At 38.6% G+C, this 25186-nt stretch overlaps 1 protein-coding gene across 8 annotated transcripts in view; it reads right to left on the reverse strand.

Moving 5' to 3' along the window:
- The window catches only part of nav2a (neuron navigator 2a), a 217840-nt gene that overhangs the window by 17384 nt on the left and 175270 nt on the right, over positions 1-25186 (reverse strand). For 5 of the 8 annotated variants that reach the window (XM_051900031.1, XM_051900028.1, XM_051900029.1 and 2 more), the window contains 9 exons: positions 22175-22297; positions 10370-10499; positions 8982-9282; positions 6731-7436; positions 5646-6062; positions 4398-4463; positions 3838-3888; positions 2748-2905; positions 2332-2511 (listed from right to left, as the gene is read on the reverse strand). In XM_051900031.1, the coding sequence (XP_051755991.1) occupies positions 2332-2511; positions 2748-2905; positions 3838-3888; positions 4398-4463; positions 5646-6062; positions 6731-7436; positions 8982-9282; positions 10370-10499; positions 22175-22297 (2132 nt within the window). The remainder of the gene's footprint in view (positions 1-2331; positions 2512-2747; positions 2906-3837; positions 3889-4397; positions 4464-5645; positions 6063-6730; positions 7437-8981; positions 9283-10369; positions 10500-22174; positions 22298-25186) is intronic. The other 3 variants (XM_051900030.1, XM_051900035.1, XM_051900032.1) reach the window with 2 other exon arrangements.

Consider the following 25186-nt stretch of genomic DNA (forward strand, 5'->3'; position numbering starts at 1 on the left):
GACAGACAGACAGAACGACAGACAGACAGAACGACAGACAGATGGATGGATTAATCGGTATATAGAGAGACAGATAGACAGACAGAACGACAGATAGGCAGACAGAACGACAGACAGACAGAAAGATAGACAGACAGACAGATAAACAGACAGACAGAACAACAGACAGACAGATAGAACGACAGACAAGATGGATCAATAGGTATATAGACAGACAGAACGACAGACAGACAGAATGACAGAGATGGATCAATAGGTATATAGACAGACAGAACGACAGACAAACAGACAGACAGACAGAATGACAGACAGACCGAAAGACAGACAGACAAAAGGACAGACAGACCAAAAGATAGACAGACAGAACGACAGACAGACAGACAGAACGAAAGACAGACAGACAGACAGACAGACAGAACGACAGACAGAATGACAGACAGAATGACAGAGATGGATCAATAGGTATATAGACAGACAGAACGACAGACAGACAGAACGACAGACAAACAGACAGACAGAACGACAGACAGACCGAAAGACAGACAGACAAAACGACAGACAGACCAAAAGATAAACAGACAGAACGACAGACAGACAGACAAACAGACAGACAGACAGAACGACAGACCGAAAGACAGACAGACAGAACGACAGACAGATAGAACGTCAGACAGACCGAAAGATAGACAGACAGACAGAACGACAGACAGATAGAATGACAGACGGACAGACAGACAGACAGACAGACAGATAGATAGATAGATAGATAGATAGATAGATAGATAGATAGATAGATAGATAGATAGATAGATAGATAAAGAATTACAATAACCATTGCCTGGGGCTGAGGATATGAAATGTATCTTCTTTACTTCCTGTGTGTGGATTAGGTGCTTTCTTAAACCAGTTCCCATAACCCCTCAGGGACTTTTATAACACTCATGTTTCAGAGTCACAGAGTTCAGTCCCATGTTAGTGGCACACATACCAGATCATATTTTGATTCTGAACAGAATGCGCATGGCTTTAAACCTGTATCTTGTTTCAGAAGTGTCACAAAAGGCACAGTTGGGTAATACTGGCTTACTGTGCCGCGAGTGCCACCTTCACACTTTTCTTCAGGGGCCAGTTTATGGCCTAAGTGTCTTAGTCAATCATCTTCCTGTTCTTATAGAAAAGGCTCACAACAAGTAAACGAGTGAACAGGTGGTTCGGGCTGAGCGGAAAAAGAGGGGAAAAAAAAAGACTTAAAATGTAACAAAGCTTTATGTACACAATGATTATTCAAAAAGACTCAAAGTCTGTTACTGCAAGCAGTCGTGGAGAAGAGAACAGAGACTGTTGGTTTAGTCTAATAGACTGAGGATAGACATATGAGCTTATGCTGGATTCAGATGTCTGAGCTGTATTTCAGCATGGGGTTCAAGCTGACAAGCTGTTGCAGATATTTACCTTATTCTTAAGCCTACCTTCTATCATCTTCAAGAACAACAGTGAATGAGTTGCCTACCTAGACAACATTTTTAAGTATTAGGGTGCATAGTAGTCTCAGCTTCAGAGATCACACCCACAGACCGTTGGCTGAATGTCTGATGCATATGGCACACTTAACTGGAAACACTTCAGGAGTTTCGAAGTGTCATTTGATTGATTGAATTCTACAGGATTTCTGGGAGACGTGTGTGTCGTGTTCTTTAATGGTCCGCCTGGAAACAAAGCCGTTTTGACGCCAAACTCCTTGTGGAAGAAGAAAGCCGTTGTGTTTACAACTGTGACAATGAGCGCTTACCACGATCAACTAAATGCTGGATTTTCAAAAGTATGTGATGTTTGCGGCTCCATTGTTGCAGTAAACTTGCACAACGTTCTTAAATGAATAATTTATTAGCTGCACACCGGTCTGCTATCGTAGGGACATCAACTTTACATTTTCACTTCCGTAAACATGACGTGGAACAAAACAAACTGTGATTGGTTGCTTTACAAGTCGGTCAGACGTCCCCTTGGGCGGTCCTTGGCCAATGAAAGCTGCGATGGAGTCCAGACCTTCTGCCATCAGTCTGAAGGTCTGGCTACATCAGACTAGATGCATAGACTACCAAATGGCCATCATGCTGCCTTCTAAAATACTTTGTTTTGGTCAAATTATAAGGCATTGAATTTATCATTTGTGGATATGGTACTCTCAGAATGCACTGCAATGGAAAAATTAAATCAAGATGGTTCACTACTGAAAAGTGTTGAAGAGTATGAATGTATTTAACTCAATGCAACATTTCCAAAGCAGTGAAGAACATAGATTAATCTCCTCCATTTATTTATTTTTCTCACCTTCCTCAAACCCGTCCCTGAAGGATCCCGACCTGCTCATGGTGCGTGTCTTCTCGTCCAGCGACATGCAGGAGTTGCGCAGACGGGAATCACCATGGCTGTCCAGCTGGTTGTCCTGGTTGGTCAGGCTGTTGTTGCGCAGACTGGCCAGGTTAATCTGAGCACCTGTTGTGGGGCTTCCTGTAAATTACACACAATGACACTTAATCATATAAGACAAGACAAATAATAATAGTAAAAATAAACCTAATTTATATTTTTAAAGAAAAGTCCACACTTAGGTAAAGTCTACTTTTGTATCATTTCTGATATACTGGCACGCATATATACAGTGCATTTCAGAAACATTAAGTCAAATAATCTTGACAGAGTAATGTTATATCAAGAATTATATATTCATAGTATATGCATTTTACCAAGTTGTGCAAAGTTAAATCGTGTTCCAGAGGGTGACGTCAAACTGGAACCGGTGGAGAAGGGAGAGTTACTGGCTGAGTCCTGCAATCCACCAGCCGAATGTGAGCGCAGCCAATCACGCGCCTCTTCCTGACGCAGCTGTGGTGAAGGGGCGTACCTGCGACAAGAGCATCATCCAATCAGACACTGGCATTCAAATGTCACTATTACAAATACTGTGATCTGAAACCTGACCAATGCAAGAGGAAACAAAGACACTTTTATTATATATAAGGTCATTTTGTGTTTCTAATTATAAAGTAATGTATTTTAAATATTATGCCATAATACACTATTGTTCAAAAGTTTTTATAAAATAAATTAATACTTATATATTCAGCAAGGACGCATTAAATTGATCAAAAGTGACAGTAAAGACATTTATAATGTTACAAAGGATTTCTATTTCAAATAAATGCTGTTCTTTTGAGTTTTATTCGATCATTTTGAGATTTTTTCAAGGTCGCCACAAAAATATTAAACAGAACAACTGTTTTCAATTGATAATAATACAAAATGTTTCTTGAGCAGCAAATCAGCATATTAGAATGATTTCTGAAGGATCATGTGACACTGAAGACTGGAGTAATGATGCTGAAAATTCAGCTTTGATCACAGAAATAAATTACATTTAAAATATATTCAAATAGATTTTTTCAAAAACATCTTACCAATCTGAAACTTTTGAATGTGTACAGCAACAGTTTGGGTTTTATGATTTTATGATTTTATTTTTGGGCTACATACTGTAGACAAATAAAGTAATAAAACTGTGGAAAGAAAAACTGACATTTTCAAAAAAAAAAAAAAAAAAAAAAGCTGCTAATTCACATACAGTACTCCATAATGTGATACGATACAAAAAGTGACAAGTGCCATGCGCTCACATCAAAACAGCAACAGAAAACAGTGCTCAAAAATAAAACTGTGGCCATACTGCATATTAAAACATGGAAGCATGTGCAAGAGATCAGAGAACAGAAAGAGGGAGAATGTGAGTGTCAATGCAGTAAACACAGTGAGCAGGATCTGCATATTCCCACAATGCACCTGTACTTGAGTCCCCTCTTGGGAAGCGTGCTTCTATCACTGCAGGAATCGCTGAGAGACGGATAAAATGAAACAGCGAAGGGGGAGAGGAACTTAATCATGAGGGCTGGTTTTCCAGACAGATAATAATGCTTAATTCAATTATAATTGCACCATTAAAGGTGATTATCCTTTGATCTGTCCTTTGATTCATCTAGAACTCATAAGTGTCCAAATAAAAACTGATCTTGACTGTGCGGTCACATTTATCATTATTGCAAACAAACCATATTTGTAATGAGAGCTCTGGCTTTGATTGAGAAAAGTTATAGATTTCACCACTAGGTGTGGCTAGAGTAACAATTGCCAGCAGTTATGACAAAAAGATAAGGGTGTGCTTAAAGTTAGGGTAAGCAATGTTTTTCATTAACACTTTTTGTCATACTAGCCACAAAACCCCAATTCTGATTTTTGATGAGTCGTTAAAACTACTGTATAAAATTACGCAAACACAAAGACACAAAGCCATGTCAGTATTAAAAAGCAGCAGAAGCGGACCCAGAAGCTATCGGACATTTTACCTGTCTTGCTTCCTTGGCAATGTGTTACGGCTGAATTTAGGACTCGCAGAGGGAGAGGAGAGGGGACTTGGGGAATGAAGAGGGGAGAGGAGAGGGTTGATAGAAAATGAGATCATTGGAGAAGAGATGAATACAGAATTAGAGACAACCAAAGAGGCTTCCACAATGCAGTATCACATTCTTCTAACTTTAAAAAAGTAGGTTTTTCTGAGCACTGTGATAGAACGATGCTTGTTTAATTTAAATTTGTAAGTCTAAAGTTTATCCATCAACTGGGTTTTCCAACAAACACCAACTAACTTAGTATGAACTGAATCAAAATCTGAATTGAAATCAGAATTCTGATTTGGATTCAGATTCAGAATCTTTTTCTTGTAGATGATGCACACACTGTTGCTAAATACAGTTGCCTCACCTCCTATTCTATAGTTATCACTATGTCAATCATATCAAATTTCATGACCGACTCCTGTATTATTTACATACTGGAAATTTAGGGGATTCACAGCATTTAAATGGGGTTATCACACCCAAAACTTTGCAGTGTGTATGTGGATATTCAGAACAGAAAAATAAATTAAAACCAGAACTAAATTATAATTTACAGTAATTCAGCAAATTACAACAATCAAATAACTTAGTATGAACATAATATGAATCGAAATACATTTCCTGGTTTGCAATCTGATTTCAAATCTAACTTTTCCAGGTCAAAAAAAAAAAAAAAAAAAAAAAAAAAATCACACTTAAATACTACCGCCTATATCAAGGTGGAACCACCGCTCTATGTGGTGTTTCAACAAACTGAATAGGAACTGAATAGGAAATATGAACTGAATAGGAATTCCGAATCAGAATCAAAATCAAAATCAGAATTCTAATTTGGATTTGCATTCCAATTTAGAATTCTGATTCTAGAAGACCACATACACACTGCAGCTGTCATGTCTCTTCTTCTATTGCCATCTCTATGCCAGTGTGAGTTCAGGAGTGACTCCTGGATTGCGTTCACACAGGAAATAATCATTTAGAAGATGAATTCTCACATTTAATTGTGGTTACCCCCTAAAACTTTGCACTGCAAATGTGACATTTCAGATTTAAAAACTGCTTCTAATTCAGAATCAAATCTAATTCAGATTAGAACTGTAAATTTTGAATTATAAATCACAATATTTCAATATTCCAGAACAAGTATTCTTCCAGACAAGACTCTACTAGCTTTTTCCTACTCTCTTCCAGACTCACCTCTCTGACATGCCCGTCTTGGCACTACCGGTTCTCATCAGTGCAGGGTGAACATCATCACGGTGATGCCCACTGCCTACAGACATGTCAATGGACTCGCTGCTGGTGTGCATGCTGCTCACGGAGGGGTACCCGAGAGCCGAAGAGCTGCTTATGGTGGTTCCCCAGGTCCCTGTCCCCGTTGAGTACACCGAACCAGGGCTCGAAGCTTGTTCGCTGCCCCCTATGCTGGCGCCGCGACCCCCGTACAGGGGACTGCTGCCGCCGCTACCTGGTATTGTGGAGGGGGAGTCCAAGGGCCCACCGGAGGACTGGGTGTGCCCAAGGGTAGCGTGGGGGTTGGAGATGACGACAGAGTTTTTCATGCTCTCTGCAGTGGTGACTGGGGCTTGCTTGGCAGCCTTACCTCCAAAAAGTCTGAGAGAAACAGAGAATTTATTAAAAATACAATGATATTAATAAAATACTTTTTTAACATAAATTTTGAATGGTGTTGTGTATCAGAATCTATAATTGTCAGGTCTCTAGATGGCTTGGTCTTTCCTTCAGTGTAAGTCTATGGGTTTTTCCCCCCCTTTTTATCATCCATAAAAGTCTTATCAAATCCATAACACAAACATGCAGGAGTTAAACACAGAAGTATGAGCAATATGCTAGTTTAATAAGTATAAGTGATGCTTGCTAAGCTATATTTCTCTTTATTTCCGCTATGTCCCTTTCAACCCATGAAGATGAAGAGAAAAAAAAGCATGGTTCTATCCTTAAAAATAGTGGGAAAAGATGAAAAGCAATAATTGATGCTGCTCATCAATAACATGAGCCGCGAAAAAACGTGAGCCACCCTGGACAGTTGTGATTCATGACCCTCATAAAGCAGGTTAAGTAAACAGCTTCAGAAAGACCCTAATCATGGAGCTGGAGGAGGTTACAAAAACTCATTCCTTCTTTCACATGTTTGGCTATGTAAGTGGGGCCTGAGAAGATGAATAGAGCCACTAATTGAGGAAGCGTCAATGAAAACTCTGATTTATATGGGTGAAATTCTGTGTGGTCTGTTAAACTGTGGCCCCCTTCCCTTTTTGTACCTTCGCAATGTTGGGGATGAGACCTCGCTGTACTTGTTTCCCTGTCTCGCTGTCTGTGGAATAGTTGCCGCCCCTCCTCCCGAAACAATCGGACTAGATCTTAGGCTGTCCATCTCTGAGGTCACGCCCTTCTCTTTGTCCGTCTGATTGGCTTGGATTACATGCCCATTGGTTTTAGGGGCAGAATCTCTCGTCTTATTGGCCGTGACAGCAGTAAGGACGGGCGTTCGGGCACTCAGGCTTGCCTCGATGCTGCTTGTGGATGATCGGTTTCCATTGCGGGCCGCGGCTCCGGAGCGGGAGGGTCGAGGTAGACTACGGTACTGCAGTGTCGAACGAGCACTGGGGGACAGGTAGCCATCCTCCTGAGGGGGCAATAAACCATCCACAGCCCCTTTTAACGACCCTCTCCCTCCAACCAGAAGGGCAGAGGACTTGGGTATCTTGCCCAGGGTGGCAGAGCCGCTGGTTATAGTGGCACCGCTCGCTGTCACCAGAGTGATGCTGGAGGTTGTCACGGCAGTGGCTGGGCCGTGGACGCCATTAGACTTCTTGAAACCGAATGTGCTTGTGGGGACTCGACCTGCCGGGGTTTTCTTGGCTTCGTCTCCGCTGCTTCGACCGGCTTCAGAGGAAGAATGCTGGGCGATGTTGGAACTGGGAGACATACGGCCTTTTTCAGAGACCTTAGCGTCATCTGTTTTACCTATTGGACAAAAGAACGCTACAGCTGGAAGAGTTGATAATGCATAAAACTTACAGATAATGTCAACACTGTGTGTGGGATTTCACTGTGTATTAAATGAAACTAGGGCTACGTGATTTGGGGGGAAATTGAATGTGTTTATTAAAAAAAAAGAGGTTTGCTGTGCTTGTTTGTTGGGCTGCACAATTTGGCCAAATGTTTTTTGATTATATATCAATTATTATTATTACTAAATGAAAAAAATATTAAACAAAATAATAAATATTACTACTGTAATAAAATAAAATAAAAAATTATTTAATAAAAAAAAATAATAATTGTATTTTACAGTACAACTGATAAAAATAGCTGATTAAAAAAATAAATAAAAAAAGCTCCAGGTTTGCAGTGTTTTTATTTAGCCATTTCCTATTATACCTAAATATGACTAAATAATAATAATAATAATTATTATTAGAATTTTTTTCTATTATGATTTGTATGATTACTAAATGAAAATATTAAACAACATATGAAATTTTAATATTGTTAATAATATTTCAATATTTATTGTTATTAATATTTCACTGCAAATGAAAAAAATATTTAAGAAAAAAATATTTATTGTACAACTGTATAATAATACAAACTATAATAATAATTATAGTACTTCATTTTCAAAATTTAAACCCTCATGCTTTTATTTTGGCAGAAAAACCACAGCTTCTCATTTGTTGTCAACAGCTGGTTGTTGCATGCTGTGTTCCCAAATGCATGTTATAAGCAATTCAAACTCAGAGCAGATGAATGGATGGACTTTGTGTGGAGCATTTATTGTGAACTGAGACACTGAATCATGAGCAGCTCACATTAAAAGTGCCGCAATTCACTCTGAAACATGTAGTGCGTATATTTGTTTGATTAAATCGTATTAATGGGTTAGTTCACCCCAAAATGAAAACTCTGTCATTAAGTACTCAACCTCATGTCGTTCCAAACCCGCAAGACTTTAGTTCATCTTCAGAACACAAATGAAGATTTTTTTGATGACAGAATGCTGTCAGATTTCATTCCATTGACTGCCTTTGTAACTTCCACTTTGACGCTTCAAAAACTTCATAAAGAGATCAGAAAACTAATCCATATGAATCGAGTGGTTTAGTCCAAATTTTCTGAAGAGAATCAATCACTTGTTATGATGAACAGATTTAATTTAGGCTTTTACTTGCATGTAAACATTGATCAGCAAACAAAAGCAGAAGCTCAAACTAATCTGAATAACGCACAAGATCAAACCTCTTCCGGAAGCTCAAACGTGCTGCGTAACACATGAGAATGAACCTCATTGGTTATGCAGCACATTTGAGCTTCCGGAAGAGGTTTGCTCTTGCTCTTTCAAAAGTCTTATGGGTGTGGAACGACATGAGGGTGAGTAATTAAGGACAGAATTTTCATTTTGGTTGAACTAACCCTTTTGTTCCGATTAATCGTGCAGCCGCAAATGAACATCACTGACCAGTTACAGCTGAAATATTTTCAAAACACTCTAGGAAAGAGCACACTTACCTTGTGTCTTAATCACGCCAGTTCCCGTGGTTACGGTTGTACTTTTCGTCCGCGGTGCGGTCACGCCCACCTGCGCGCTCATGCCCCTCCTCCAAGAGCCGGTCTGAGAGATGGGTGCGGTTTTCCGTCCAGAGCTGCTCTTATCGGACTCCTCCGATACATCTGAAGGGTTCCTCCGCCACTTCAGACCCGCATCCATTTTGATGCCACAATCCAGACCCCCATCTGACTTCTTGACCTCATCACTGGACCAAGCAGTGTTGCGTTCGACTGCTGAATGCTTCTCTGCATCTGTCTGAGGCTGCGGAAAACAATACCCAAATCAACATAATGAATATCTCAATATTAGAAAGTACTCACATTTCATATGGTAATTAGGCTCCAAATTTCAGATTTGAGTTATCAGTTATCAATATATTACATGTATAATTCTACATCAAAATTTATTACAATGTTAACAATAAAACAACAAATGTGTCACAACTTCCACACAGCACAGGGCAGAAGGATTTGGTGGTTTTAGAGTTTGCACGTTTTCATTCCACCCACACTTACCAAACTCAGCATTTCAATATAATGAGAAATTATAGTCCTGACTCCAAACGTATTTGCTCTTAACCGCTTATGTGTTCCACTGTTTTATTGCGATGTGGCATGTCAATTGCTTTGGCTTAAATATTGACACAAGTTTCTATGGAATCAACAGCACCAATTTAGCACTTTATGAGGGTCTTAAGCAGGGGAATGTGAGAGTTGGGTTCAAGTAAACAGAAAGAGAAGGGGGTTTCACGAGAAGAAAGAAAGGGGGTGGACCGACAGAGCACAGGAGAACAACCTCTTTGTGTTTAAGATGTAGTTGGATCACAAAAAAAAATGCTGTTATACAGAGGAAAAAACAAGAAATTAAACATTTTAATGAAAGTGGCTGAAAACAATTGTGTCTTTGTATGGATCAATGGCAGCCCAATTACACTGCAAAGTTTAGGGTAGGTAAAACATTTTAATGTTTTTGAACATGAAGTCTCTTATGCTCACCAAGGCTGACTTTTTTTGGTCAAAAATACAGTAATAGTGTGAAATATTATTGCAATATTTTTTTTTAATTGTTCTCTGTGGACTTGACGTTTCTAGTTTCAACTGGGACCAGAGAGTTCATGCTTTTGACATCAATGTACAGCTGCATCTCTAACAAAGCCAGAAGAAATGACAAACCCATAAGAATCAGTAGAATGCAATTTTCTATAAACTACATTTCGGTAAGATTTTTATAGCAGAGTAATTAGTTTGGTCTTCAGGATGCTTATGAGATCCAACATTTTATGTTTTACACAAAGGTGCATGCACATGTGTGATGTTTGTATTAATAAATAAATGTGTGGGGGTCATACCTGTCCGTTCAGGGCCTTACGGGATGCGGCGGGGGTGTTGGCATAAGAGCTTATGGAGGAGCTGGTGTTGATGTCATCAGTATCAATGGCGTCACTGATCCCACTGCTGACTGAACTGCTGTCATCCCAACTGAAAGAGAGAGGAGAAAAAAAAAAAAAAAGCATTTAGACATTCTGAGCCTTTTTTCCCAGATATATGAATGCTATGGAACTTGTTATTAAGTATTGTTCATCAGCAGAAATGTTATATAGAAACATATCTTTAAAAAAAAAAAAAACAGCATTAGCAGTGATTTTTGAACCGCATCAGAGCTATATAAAGCCCACACTATATGATAGGCTTTTAATACTGCACATGACTGTACATTTTTGGATCTGATGAAGGTCATAGCGGCTAACCAGAGTAACTGATCGCTGTGTTTAACACCATCCCTCGCTTTTGGGTGGCCATCATTCAGACCGTACTATGACAACAAAAGAAAACATGAACAAACACACACACTAGCTCAAACACACAGGTCACAGAAGGGTACAAATGGCCTTCAACCCCTATCTGTCACAAACAGAAGACAGAAAATGCATGTGAGAATAGTGGAAATCTATCTATCTATTTATCTATCATCCATCCATCCATCCATCCATCATGAGTGCAACATCTATCTATCTATCTATCTATCCATCCATCCATCCATCATGAGAGTGCAACAACATACTTTCTTTCGATTTTCTTTTCTCGTTCTTTGCTGTATAGACACATGTTGACGCCTCAGCCTCAAAGTTTAGTATAAATGCTTTTATCATGTAATCTTTCTCTTTGACATGACTGCAGACACATAAAGAGTAGAAGACAGAAATGTGAAGTCTCAAAACACAGCACTGATGTCCCTTAGACTGGCTTTGATTGAAAGAAATCCATTAAACTAAAATCTGCCTTGAGTAAGTCTTAACAGATGCCCAAACAGCCTCCTATAAACTTAAAAGGACTTGTTTCGGAAGATCAAATTTTATTTAGCTCTGCAAAAAGGATTTGTAAATTAGGTATTAAAGAACACACACTGCTCTTCCTGAAATCCACACAATACACACATAACACACTCTACCTGACTCGATGTCCGTGACTGCCAGTAGCCGGGGAGGGAATGAGGAGATTGATTTCAGGAAAAAGATGCCTCATGATCTTAAATGCTCAAAATGAAAACTAAAGAAAAAAGTTCCTTCTTGTATTTATTCCTCACTCCTTTCTTAACTTGCACGACAATCCATGTATTGCCTGAAACCTCTGCCTCCTGTCACTCTCTCTCGGTCTGTTTCTCTCTGGTAATCTGATCCTTGAGAGGGACGTTTTAACCCTGCAGATCGCTGGATTCGCCATAGATCAGAAACCCAGAGAAACGCTCACTCACATTCACACACATCGACACATAGACAAACAGAGCGTGAGAAGGACAAAGAAACAGTGATAATGGAGGTCAAAAAGACAAAAAACAGCACACATTTACACAAACACACACTCCCTCATTCACACACATATGCACATGCAGGAACCACCCTACTGGGTCTAGGATGCTAATTAGAGATCAGCGTTTTGAGTGTAGCTTGAATGAGGGCTTCTCTCTGGCTCACTACCCTGCCATTACTGTCTCCAGCAGCACAGCAGGCTAACCAGCAGACCTGCTTTAAACAGCACCTCCGCAACGGCCCACCACAGCCTGCGTTTCCCCTGAGAACCCAATTCTCCGCTAAAACCTGCAGAAGTGACGTCAGTTACTTCAGCACACACACACAAACAAATCTATCATTTAAACAGACTTGATGGTTATCAAAGAAACTGTATAACTCAGCTTAGAATCACACCAGCCATCACTCACACACTATCCTCTATTCATTGCATGTTTGTTTGCTTGCTAAACAATTGTGCTATTATGCTTTCAGCTATTAATATGAGTGTAAACACTTTTTACCATATTTAAATGCATTCTGCAGAAATCCACAGATTTCCCCAGAAAACGTGTAGAAAATACAATTTCTGCATGTTCTGTCTGGGTCTATTTATTACCCAAAATGCCCTTTGAGCGCAGCAGATTTTAGAACAAGGGTTTTCAAATACAATGATCCCCTTGTCCCAAAATATAATGGCAGCTGTACATTTTCATGAAAAAAAAAAAAAAAAAAAAAAAAAATATATATATATATATATATATATTTTTTTTTTTTTCAAACATTTTTTCCTTGATTTTTTCCATAGACCTCAAATGATCTGAAAATAAATAAAAAATAAAATAAACAATATTGAAAGAAAGCATAAAAAAAGCTAGCATAAAAACAACTAAATAAAAATCAAGATAAGCAATATAGATATTTGCTTCAAGATATTTGTTTATATTCTGTGCTTGCTTAAAAAGTGGTGCTAAATATACATTAAGATGTCGATTATACGGCTTTTAACCACTTCTCAACCCCCCCTCACACAATCTGGTACCAATGTAATAAACCTTAGCGCAGGGAAGGAGGGAGTCGGGGTTAAACCAGGCAAGTGTGTGTGTATGTGGGGTGGAGTAGGTTAACTGGCAGGCTTTTAAGAAGACCGTTACGTCCCAAACATTTTGGGGCATTCCAGACCTTTCCATGCTCAGCTCTGCGGCAGGAGAATGACAAAGCTCTCTCTGACCACAAAACGATGAGAGGTCAACAGGGTTTCTATTCTTTCGTCTGTGGTTATCGTTTTTCCCCCTTCCTACATGTACTATTTCACCAATTTGCTTCATAAATAAAGGTCTCTTTTGCCTTTGGTTTAGTTGGTCCAATTCATTTGAACAAATCTGTTCAACGAAACGGTTCATTTGAACTGATTCGCTGATTCGTTTAAATATTCGCTTCAAAATGTTTCCAGAAATATAATGCCTGCTTTTTTGTATATTTCAACAATATTTGCTATGTTTTTTAGGTGTTCCACATGACTTGTGCATTATCAATCCATTTGAGAGCTCCATGTGAGGAGCAGATTGGAATCTTCCTCTCAAATGTCATTCGTGTTCTCCTACATGCAAAAATGGCACCTCTAGACGTGTTGTGCCAGGTTTGTAATGCATTACAAGTAACGTGAGTTACATAACCAGATTACTTTTTCAAGTAACTAGTAAAGTAACGCATTACTTTTAAATTTACAACAAAAATATATTTTTTCAAATAAGTAATGCAAGGTATGACATGTCAAGGCTATGGAAGACTAGAAATATAGCCTGTGGAACATATTTTTGGTGTTTTTCCATTGAATTTCACTGCATGGAAAAGAGCGACTAGGACCATAGTCTAGGAGTCCATACAAGTAATGTTTTTATTTGAGTAAATGTATTTGAATGTAAAAAAAATTTGAATGTAATGACAGAACTATTACTTATGTATAGATATATAAACTCCCAAAAAAGTTAGTTGAGAGATTCAATTCTGAACAAGCAATTAAAAAGATCCAGTACAAAATATGATCCATTTTTGGAACAAATCAGTTTTTAATGATTTGATGATTCTCTTTCTCTAGCTCAAACCACTTCAAGTCCAGCACCTACACAAACACATATGTGTTGAATTTAGCACTCACATCCCCCCACCACACATATACACAAGCAGTCACAGAGTCTCTCATCTGCCCGACTCTCCTTAGCAACAGAGCTTTCATCATGGCCTGAAAGAATCATGTGTATTTCTGTATGTGAGATGCTTAGCGTTTCTCTGTATCTTGTCATGAGGTCTGCCTGCTTTGAATGCTTAAGCATGATCATCATGTTGATCCAGTTACCTGTAATGTGTGTGTGTAATCACACTTAAAATGTGCAGACTAATGCATATAAACACAGCGACACACACACATGGAATACTACTGCGATGAAGATCCCCATAAGTGGAGTTTATGTTACGCCGTATCAATTTACACTGAGAAGAACAGAGAGGCCGATCCATCTGTTGAATGTATCTCATACAATCTCTCTATCAGCATATGCGTAGAAGTACATCTCTGTACATTACTACCAGCTCTATTTCTTCTTACTATTTATAAAAAGAACTGATAACATGCAAATAAACTCTGGTATATTCAGTTTGAGTATTGCACAAAAGTCTAAACGCACACCTACCTGACATTCATCACTTTCACTTCACTGCTCTGCTTTCTAAACGCTGCAAAAAGCTCCATATTCCTTTTTTTTTCCAGGGCATGTGTTCATTTTGAACGCCAAAGGTTTTCTCAGGCACTGGGAATCTTGACAGATGCGGGCAAGGAGGAAATTTGGGTAAAGAGGAATTCCTCTTTTTCAGGGCCAGATCAGAAAATGTTTTTTTGTGAGTAGAAGCTTATCATTAAAAATGTCCTTTAATAAATACACTACCGTTCAGACGTTTGGAGTCAGTAGGATTTTTTAAGTCTCTTTGGCCTTATGTCCACCAAAGCATTTCCAGGCACTGCGATTGGACGCCTGGGTAAAAAGTGACAGCGATAAGTACTGTGTTTTACACCGATAAGTACTGTGTTTTACCCAAAGTTGAACATTTTTCAACTCTCGGCATCCGGAAAACAAAACTGGCAAGTGCTCAGCACATCACCATGTGTATATCAGAGGCCCCAGTCAGTTAGTCTTAGTCAAAAAACAGTCCAGGACACCCACATCAACACACACACACACACACACACACACACACACACACACACACACACACAGATGAGAGAGATGAGCTGAGATGAGGGCCCTTCCTACCCAGGTGTCTTACGGCTGCACAGGTGTGCTGCAGACAGATCAGACTGATGGTGGAAGGGAAGAGAGTCTGTGCAAACAAAGGGAAAGAAGGATCGTACAACATCACAAATCTGTGATCCACTGCATCAGGAAAATGTAAGCCGCGTCTGTCTCTCTCTCTCTTTCCTACGCTTCAATCTTCTCACAGTATGAGAAGTGTACACTACAGTTCAGACCCAGCTGATAGTCTTTTGGCTGGTGTCTGTCGTTTGAATGCCTGTCCAGAGGTCAGAACAGGGTCATCTGAAGTGCTCTGACCTTCAGCCTCTTCCACTCAAACATGTGGCAGAGAAGCAGGGCTGTGTTATTCCCAGGGCCTCTCTCATGCTATCTCTCTCCCTTTTATCTACACTCCTGCCAGAAGAAGTGTTATTTAAAGCAGGAGACCCCAGGGACTTGTGAAATGTTTTCCCCTCATTAGTAAACTACAAAATAATGTAATGATTCATAGTTAATTAAATGAGCTGAGCTGTAAATAATATCATCTCATCATGAGGAGTATCATGCGGTATGAGTGTCTTCTCCAAGAATGCAACAAACAAAAGAGAGAAATTGTTTGTTTGATTAACTGATGGCAACATTTATTATTTCCAGATGGGGCCATATATTGGAAAACAGGAGTTTTACTCACACCAGGTGTACCAATGTACCACTATTCCACTATTATTTTAGTATTCTTTATATATTATATAGTCCCCCTGTGGTGAAAATCAATTTTTTTTTTTGTTGTTTATATGTCTTTGTGGTGTTTTTAATATGCTTTAAGACAAACCATGTGCAAATTCATGAGTCAACATCATTGCTGAGTATTTTGTCTTTAAAACTGCAGTGATCTAAAGACAGTTTCAAAAACGTGGTTTGAAATCGTTGGTGTTTCTGATGTCACAAACTACCTTGTAACCAATCATGTCAACATGCCAGCAGGCTTTAACATAACATTAACTATGACTGCTCTGAAGCAGGGGAGAGAAGGTTATCCTGGTATTTTTCCATTGATACAAAAAAATCAGGAAGATTTAGCAATATAGCAGGTGTATGATGTATATTTTGATGTTATGATGAACTATATGCCTTTCTCTACTGAAGTTCTGAGGGGTTCAAAGCACCTGTAAGGATACTGATTGTTAAAAGGCAGCTGTCTGACTCTGACATGGCAAACGGGAACATGGTTTGTGTAACATTAGCGACACATTATTAGCTGTTTGATAACAGTCAAGCAAAATGCTAATCATATTAATTACAGTTATGTGTCCGACGCTGTAAAAAGCGATACCATCGTGCAGCGTTTACCTCAGTAAGTTGACCTCTGAGCTGGCACAAGTGAGTGGAGGCAGGGCTAATTAGCATATTCATAGATCTGCATATACTAAATGAGGCAAGGGTGTAGAGTTACATTCAAGCTATTTTAAGGCATTAAGAATTTTTCTTCACAGGAAAAAAACTTTTAAATATGCAATTTTGATGATCAAAGATGAGTTTCAAGGGATACATTTTTGACTTTAAATTATTTATTAATATTTCGAATTAGCTTTTTATATTTTCAAATGGCAGGTGTAGATTTAAAAGTATATCCATTTTATCCAGAAGAAATTCATTTTCTGATCCTTCTTTGTAACTTTTACATTAGCTACGTTTTTAACCTATGTTGCCAGATAATGTAGACTATCCTTTGTCAAAAAAGTAGGATTTTTCCCTATGGATTTTCACAAATTGTTTTGTTTGAAGAAAAACATGAATATCATAAAACTAATCCATATGAATTGTACATTTTAGTCCAAATTTTTTGATCACTTTATATGAAGAACAGATTGAATTTAGGCTGTTCTTTCAATTCCTATGGATTAGTTTTACAATCTCAATGAATTTTATGAAGCGTCAAAGTGGAAGTTGTGTGGACTTTCAATGGAGGAGGAGATTTCATTTAAAATCTCTTCATTTGTGTTTCGAAGATGAATGAAAGTTTTACGGGTTTAGAACGACATGAGGGTGAGTAATTGATGACAGAATTTTCATTTTTGGGTAAGCTAACCCTTTAATAGGGACCCATGGACCCGTGAAGACCTCTACACTAGACTCCACTGACACTTTAATTGTATGCGAGGGTGGGGGGAAACATTGATGGTGAAAAACATTAATGAAACAAAATGATGAAAACATTTTTGGATGAAATGAACAATCCCTTTTGAGGTACAGTAGCAAAAAGCCTGTTTAACTGAGAGAGGAGATGAAAAATGATCAAGAAAAACTTAATTACTTGATCAACATTATAAGTGACAAAAATGCTACAAAAATGTAATACAGTCCCATTTAAATACTCTGAATCAAGTTATCAACATAAACTCCTGTGTATCTCTCCAGTGCAAACAGTTCATGCAAGAAATGCCATATGACATGCTTGCTTTAACATCCAAATACTTTGTGCCATACTACATATACTTCCCCATATCATAAATTTGATAAAAACAACTTCTGTTTTTGCATTCATAGAGAAGCTCCCATGATCTGATCTGCACTGAGGGAAGAAACTAAACAGACTAATGTGGTGTGTGGTAAAAGAGTGGTGGAAATAAGAAAGGATGACTGGGTTGCAGAACAAAAAGGGGAAGATAACAAATAGATCTGGCTTAAAGAAAGAAACAAAGAGAAAGATGGATGAGTTTTAGAGCAGCAGAGACAGTCGTAGATGTTTAGAGCCTGGAGGTTAACCACAACATCCTCAGCGCAGTGGAGGGGACTTGTTCTCAGAAAAGGAGGGAGGGGAACCGTCCAAAATAGAGGGAGGCTTTTTATGGTACAAGAAACACCCATATTATATCATTTCATTAACGTGCTGTTCATTTCCTCTGATGTGCGGAGTCTGAGGGGGGCCGAGAGAAAACGAGGGGACGGGACTATAAAGAGATGGGAAAGATAGTGAGGAATTCCCCCATGTGCTCGTCCTGTGGTCAAGTCCTAACAAGACACACTATAGTGTGGGTGAAGGGTGCATATATTTATGTATACTATATGGGGTAAAGATCTTGGTAAACCCTTTCCAGTATCCTCCCAAATATTGAATAATAAACAATGGCAACAATAAACTAGTGTAAAATGATCAAATTTAATTATATGGAACATAATAAGCCGATGTCTCTAAAAAGTCTTGATAGTATTTGAAAGCAACATGTGTTTTTAACAGATCCATGCAAATGGTCTAAAACGGAAACAAGCTCTTTTGTTCTGGTGCAGAGAAGGGAATTAAAAAAGATGGGCTGGGTTGTGTGTTCACATTTGTGTTTCGTCAATAAGAAGTCATACAGTACATGCAAAATAAGGATTACTAAATCACGCATCATTAAGTATACTGTACATACTAAAACAAGTAATACAAAAAAAGCATTGCAAACAACAAAGATAATCAGAAAAAAAAACCTACAGAAATAAACAGCGCTGCTTCGTCACAAAAGTTTAAGCCTTGACCATTTAAATATTAATTGCGTTACTTCAAATTCACACAGAATTGTCAAAAAATAGCGAGTGTCCTAGTAAACATAGTCAGTTATGTCTTAAGTGAACGTAAACAGTTGAGAAAGTAAACGCATGTGTACAGCGTTAGTATATTAGATCCGTGCATTCGCTCTTAAAATGACAGCAGCCTAATATTCCTGCTTTTTAATGTTAATCAAACAAAAGGCTTGCGCAAAACTCACCAATTTGATACATTATAGGTGGTTGCCAGGGTGTTATTATGGCTTGCTAATGTTTGTTCATCAAAATTCAGTACATGGCATAACATCTGCATCTAAATAAGCATGTAAATACAGTATCTCACAGAAGTGAGTACACCCCTCACATTTTTGTGACAACATCTTTTCATGTGACAACACTAAAGAAATGACACTTTGCTACAATGTAAAGTGAGTGAGTGTACAGCTTGTATAACAGTGTAAATTTGCTGTCCCCTCAAAATAACTCAACACACAGCCATTAATGTCTAAACCGCTGGCCACAAAGGTGAGTACACCCCTAAGTGAAAATGTCTAAATTGGGCCCAAAGTGTCAATATTTTGTGTGGCCACCATTATTTTCCAGCACTGCCTTAACACTCTTGGGCATAGAGTTCACCAGAGCTTCACAGGTTGCCACTGGAGTCCTCTTCCACTCCTCCATGACGACATCACAGAGCTGGTGGATGATAGAGACCTTGTGCTCCTCCACCTTCTGTTTGAGGATGACCCACAGATGCTCAATAGGGTTTAGGTCTGGAGACATTCTTTAGCAAGACAGTGGTCGTCTTGGAGGTGTGTTTGGGGTCGTTATCATGTTGGAATACTGCCCTGTGGCCCAGTCTCCGAAGGGAGGGGATCATGCTCTGCTCATTCATGGTTCCCTCAATGAACTGTAGCTCCCCAGTGCCGGAAGCACTCATGCAGCCCCAGACCATGACACTCCCACCACCATGCTTGACTGTAGGCAAGACACACTTGTCTTTGTACTCCTCACCTGGTTGCCGCCACACACGCTTGACACCATCTGAACCAAATAAGTTTATCTTGGCCTCATCTGACCACAGGACATGGTTCCAGTAATCCATGTCCTTAGTCTGCTTGTCTTCAGCAAATTGTTTGCGGGCTTTCTTGTGCATCATCTTTAGAAGAGGCTTCCTTCTGGGACGACAGCCATGCAGACCAATTTGATGCAGTGTGTGGCGTATGGTCTGAGCACTGACAGGCTGACCTCCCACCCCTTCAACCTCTGCAGCAATGCTGGCAGCACTCATACGTCTATTTCCCAAACACAACCTCTGGATATGACGCTGAGCACGTGCACTCAACTTCTTTGGTCGATCATGGCGAGGCCTGTTCTGAGTGGAACCTGTCCTGTTAAACCGCTGTATGGTCTTCGTCACCGTGCTGCAGCTCAGTTTCAGGGTCTTGGCCATCTTCTTATAGCCTACGCCATCTTTATGTAGAGCAACAATTCTTTTTTTCAGATCCTCAGAGAGTTCTTTGCCATGAGGTGCCATGTTGAACTTCCAGTGACCAGTATGAGACAGTGAGAGCGATAACACCAAATTTAACACGCCTGCTCCAAATTCACACCTGAGACCTTGTAACACTGAGTCACATGACACCGGGGAGAGAAAATGGCTAATTGGGCCCAATTTGGACATTTTCACTTAGGGGTGTACTCGCTTTTGTGGCCAGCGGTTTAGACATTAATGGCTGTGTGTTGAGTTATTTTGAGGGGACAGCAAATTTACACTGTTATACAAGCTGTACACTCACTACTTTACATTGTAGCAAAGTGTCATTTTTTCAGTATTGTCACATGAAAAGATAAAATAAAATATTCACAAAAATGTGAGGGGTGTACTCACTTCTGTGAGATACTGTATGTAATATTGTTTGGGCAACAGTCAAATGCTGGCGATTACCTACTGAATTGCCACTGGATGTGCAATATTCCATTGTAAAATGAAAAGACTGTCCCACAAAACACACACAGAAAGCATTAGACCTCCATTTCTAGAAAGTCCACATATGATTTAAAAAAGGAAGCATTAAAAAACACAATCTCCGAATATTTTCCACAATCTAAAACCTACTTTCCAATCTATCTGAAGGACTAAATGTGGTGATGTAATACCAGAATGAGTGGCATCTCATCTGGCTCACGCACCCATCTGTCCTTTTGCCAGCTAATGACTCAAATACATATAAATACACATGCTAATTAAATATGATAGTTTAAAAGGGGGCAGTCATACCCACTCTGCAGGGTTACACCCGCAAACTACAACCTAGATCTGCAGCAGAGAGGGCTGTGGTGACAAGCCATCATTTCAGTTGTTTTCTTTCTTTTGAAAGCTAGTGGTGTGTGCAAGCTCAACTCAATAGAAGACCCATTTCTTTTTCTTTTCTTTTCTGTAATGGAGCGTGCCATCAGCCATCAACAACCAGAGCCACCTCTAGTACAGGATTTACCCCAGTGAACTTAATATAGACCTCGAGCAGCCTATAAAACCAATGCAGCTGCGATAGGACTGTATTCAGACAAAACAGTTAAACATGATCTGCTACAGAAGCTGATATTATTTTTTTTTTATACCTTTTAAAAATAATAAAGCATAATATTATTAATAATAATACAATGGTAAAATAATAATAAAACAGTATTATAATACTATATTATATATTATATATATATATATATTATATTACTGAATATTATTATTTTTCAAGTCCTGCCGTACAGTTTGTCTTGTTCGAGAAGCCGTTTCACTCAGTTATACATCACAATAGGATGATATATAATACATTTCATGCACACTATAAAGGAACACTATGTAACTTTTGGCCCTCTAGAGGTTATTTAAAAAAAAAAAAAACTGCATGCATTTTGCAGAAGAACATTGTTTTGGTTGTGCTTCGATCAATAATAAAAATGCCATCTCCACGTCACTTTAACAACATTTCAAATCCCTCAGTTCTCACCATCCTCGAAAAGCCAAGCCAATGTTGATTCTTGTTTTATAAAGAACTCTGTCGTGTTCTCTTTTTGCCAGCAGACTCTCCTCTGTTCTGTGTTTTTTTTTAAACCGGTGACTCCCCGTAGGTTGGAGATTTAGTGTGCTTCATGTCAACCTTTCTCGCTCGTTATGACAACTAACCTATGTCACTCCCACACCATACACTCGTAAAAGGAGCCGGAGCAACTTTTCTCTATTTAGAGATATAATGAGACATGCATGGGCGAGTGACGTATGTACACAATTTCCAGTGAAAACCATCCCGCTTGGTCTAAAATATACTTATAACACTTATAATAGGCTTACCATAGTGAATCAGTGTAAGACAAAAACACATTTTTGAAGAAGGCTTGATGATGTATCGACTTATTATTTAAATGTTGTTACTTTTGAAGTTAAATAGTGTACAAGGACATTTAAACGTAGAAGTGATTCCATATTTTGTGTACTGTATGTAAAGAATACAAGAGTGGATCATGATCAGGGCAGAGAGAAAGAAGAATTGGGTACCTGTCGGCATCTCCCTGGCCAGTGGAGGCATTACGCGGCAGACTTTCCCGTACCATCGCCATTCCATCCGGCAACCGATTCAATCGCCGCGTATACAGACTCAATCCCCCATCCGTCATGTACCTGAGAAAACATGCAGAGAAATATACTACATTACACATTCATTTGAAGTAACTAAATAACAAAAAAAGGAAATAAAGAACATTCAAAAGCAATGAAACTGCTCACTGATGCTTAACCATTGACTAATAAAAACCACAGGCTTGGAATTCACACATCTTGAAATAAATAAATAAATAAATAATCCAAAACAAACCACTAAATATAATGTAATATAATATAATTTGATATATAGTTAACAATGATTGGTAATGATTGATAATGATGATCTAGATAATGCAAAGTTCCACTATGACATATTAATTGTTTTTTTAATGTGTTCCAGATGATAGAGTGGAGAGGAAAAGTATGAAATCCTATAGGCTGCGATGAAGTCAGTTTGAAATATAAATGGTGACCACACAAAATCACTGCAGTATTTTGGGACACTAAATATATATATTCTGCATAATCAGTCTTAGGTTTCAGACTGTCTAGCTTTTTATGGCAAATAGGATGTTCAATGAAAGAAAAGTCAGCGGTAGAACTAGTATGGACATCTCAATCAACTAAACTAAACTGTGTTTCAGCTAATACAGCCCTCGTGACATCCAACCCTCCGCTGGTTTAAATCAGGCAACAGGAAGTGTGTGTGTGTGTGTGTGTGAGTGAGAGAGAGAGAGAGAGAGAGAGAGAGAGAGAGAGGAGGTTAGTGGGGTCAATGATTCACACTCACTCTGAAAAAAAGGAAAAAGTTCCATCATGTCTTCAGACAAGACGTCACATTAATCATGAATGATAATCACACAAACACGCGTTATACTATTCTTGAACAGATAATAAAAAATAAAAAAACATCCAGCAATGTATAACTACCTTCATCAACCTTCAACTAACTGCTACCATCTAATACAGATGCGTGCATGTAAAACTCACAGTTTCACTGAAGCAGCATCACTCATTTCTTTATCCGTTCATTCACACGTCTATAAGGTTTAGGTGGGTGAAAGGACCACTTGGAGAAAAACAAACCCTCGCATAACTAAAACAAAATCGGATACTCTTCCAAATATTTGCCCTGTCAATAGATTCCTCGTTGCTCGCCATCACTCACTCTCCCACTGGACACTGGAATAAAACACCTTCTTCACGCTAAAGCAGACTCACTCAGGGTAAGTCAGTTGTGCGTCTGTTAGTGTGTGGTTGTGTGTGGGTACAGTGGCTCTTTGTGTAAAATCCAGTCACATCATATTGAGAATGTGCTGCTGGAGCTGGTGGGTTTATAGGTTGCCAAAAACCTCCAGACGGCCAACGGTTCATCAACATCTCTGATCAAATCACCTCCACATACTGCCAGTTCTAAATTTCCCTCTACATTTCTGACTCTATGGGGGAATTTCATTAAAAATATAGGTTATATTTCACCATAAAAATCTTCATTCTCATAAAAATAATCCTTTATACAGCATTGCTTTATTATATATATATATATATAAAATACTTCAAGCATTAACAGAAAACAGCATCAAACCTTTCTGTACTTTTTTGTACAGTAAATGTACATTTGACATTACACTAAACAGAAATAGGCTTAAAATAATCTCTAAATGTTAAGAAAAGCACTTTTTTTTTTTTTTTTTTAACAACCTCTAAAGGCATTAATGGTCACATGATGAATACAGATTGACAACAATGACTGACATACCTTTCAGACTTAAACATCCATCAGATGAGATAAGATCTCCTCTCAATACACGCTTCTGGACTCTCTGATGTGTTTGTTTGCAATAGCATGTGAAGTTATGAATATGTTTTGTATGCGTTTTTTCTAGTGCTGGAGTGTATTCTCTCTACTCTTCTGTGTGTGACTGGCTGAAATTTGTGCCGGTGTGCTGGACTTTTTGGTGAAGAGGGAGGAGGCTAAACCAACCACCCCCTTCCCCAAAACACACACACACGCCTTCACATAAACACAACCCCCACCCCATGAGCAGACTGGGCCAAGACAGCCTGGAGGGGTTTAGGGAGAGGGGCAAAACATGAGGAGAAAGAGAGGGAAAAGAAAGAGAGGGAACAGTATCGAGAGTTCAGAGAGGAAATGTAAGACTAAATTGATGCCATAGATTAATGTTTGAGTCTGACATATATATATATATATATATATACACACACACACGCTTATATACACTTACAAAGTTTGCTTAATTGTCATGAAAACAATAAATAAAAAATAAATTATGTGATTAAAATTATTTTAATGACACTTTTCAAATTCTCATGGTCATTACTGTCAGAATGTAATATATCTTAATGATCTTAATTCAGGCTTCACTGCCTTCACGCTAAATATAATTCATCTTTTTTTTCTAATATTCATCCTCGACATGTTCTTTAGGAGGTTTTGCAGGAATAAAAATATACTGAAAAATGAAGAGAGATATATTCAAAAATACAAATGTAAAAACACCAGCCTGTGTAAAGTATGTCCTATAATAATTTAAAATATTTTTTTTTTAAAAAATCCTCAAATCATGAAGATAAGACAATCAATCTTGAGAAAATGTATGTGTATTTATATGTGTATATCGAGATCGCACGCTGTCTGAGGTGTCTTTGTGCGAGCGCTTCGGGTCTGTCAGTCAGACGCGAGTAAGAACAATTTGTTTACATCAGCATGAAATTGAAAAACATTTCATTGGTTCAGACTCTTGCCATCAAAAATTCGCTATGAATATTCACAAAGTTGGAATGCTGCGCTTAAAACGATAGCAAACTTGTGCTGAGTGGTGAAGCGAGCAGAGAAAAATGGCATTTTTCATGGTCAAAGGAATAGGATACTTCTCTCAGAAAACGTACAAATAAAGATACTTTTAGGATTGCTATTTGAAGCATTTGGATTGCTAGACGTGGGCT

Source organism: Ctenopharyngodon idella, chromosome 7, assembly GCF_019924925.1.
Source record: "Ctenopharyngodon idella isolate HZGC_01 chromosome 7, HZGC01, whole genome shotgun sequence".
NCBI lineage: Eukaryota > Metazoa > Chordata > Actinopteri > Cypriniformes > Xenocyprididae > Ctenopharyngodon > Ctenopharyngodon idella.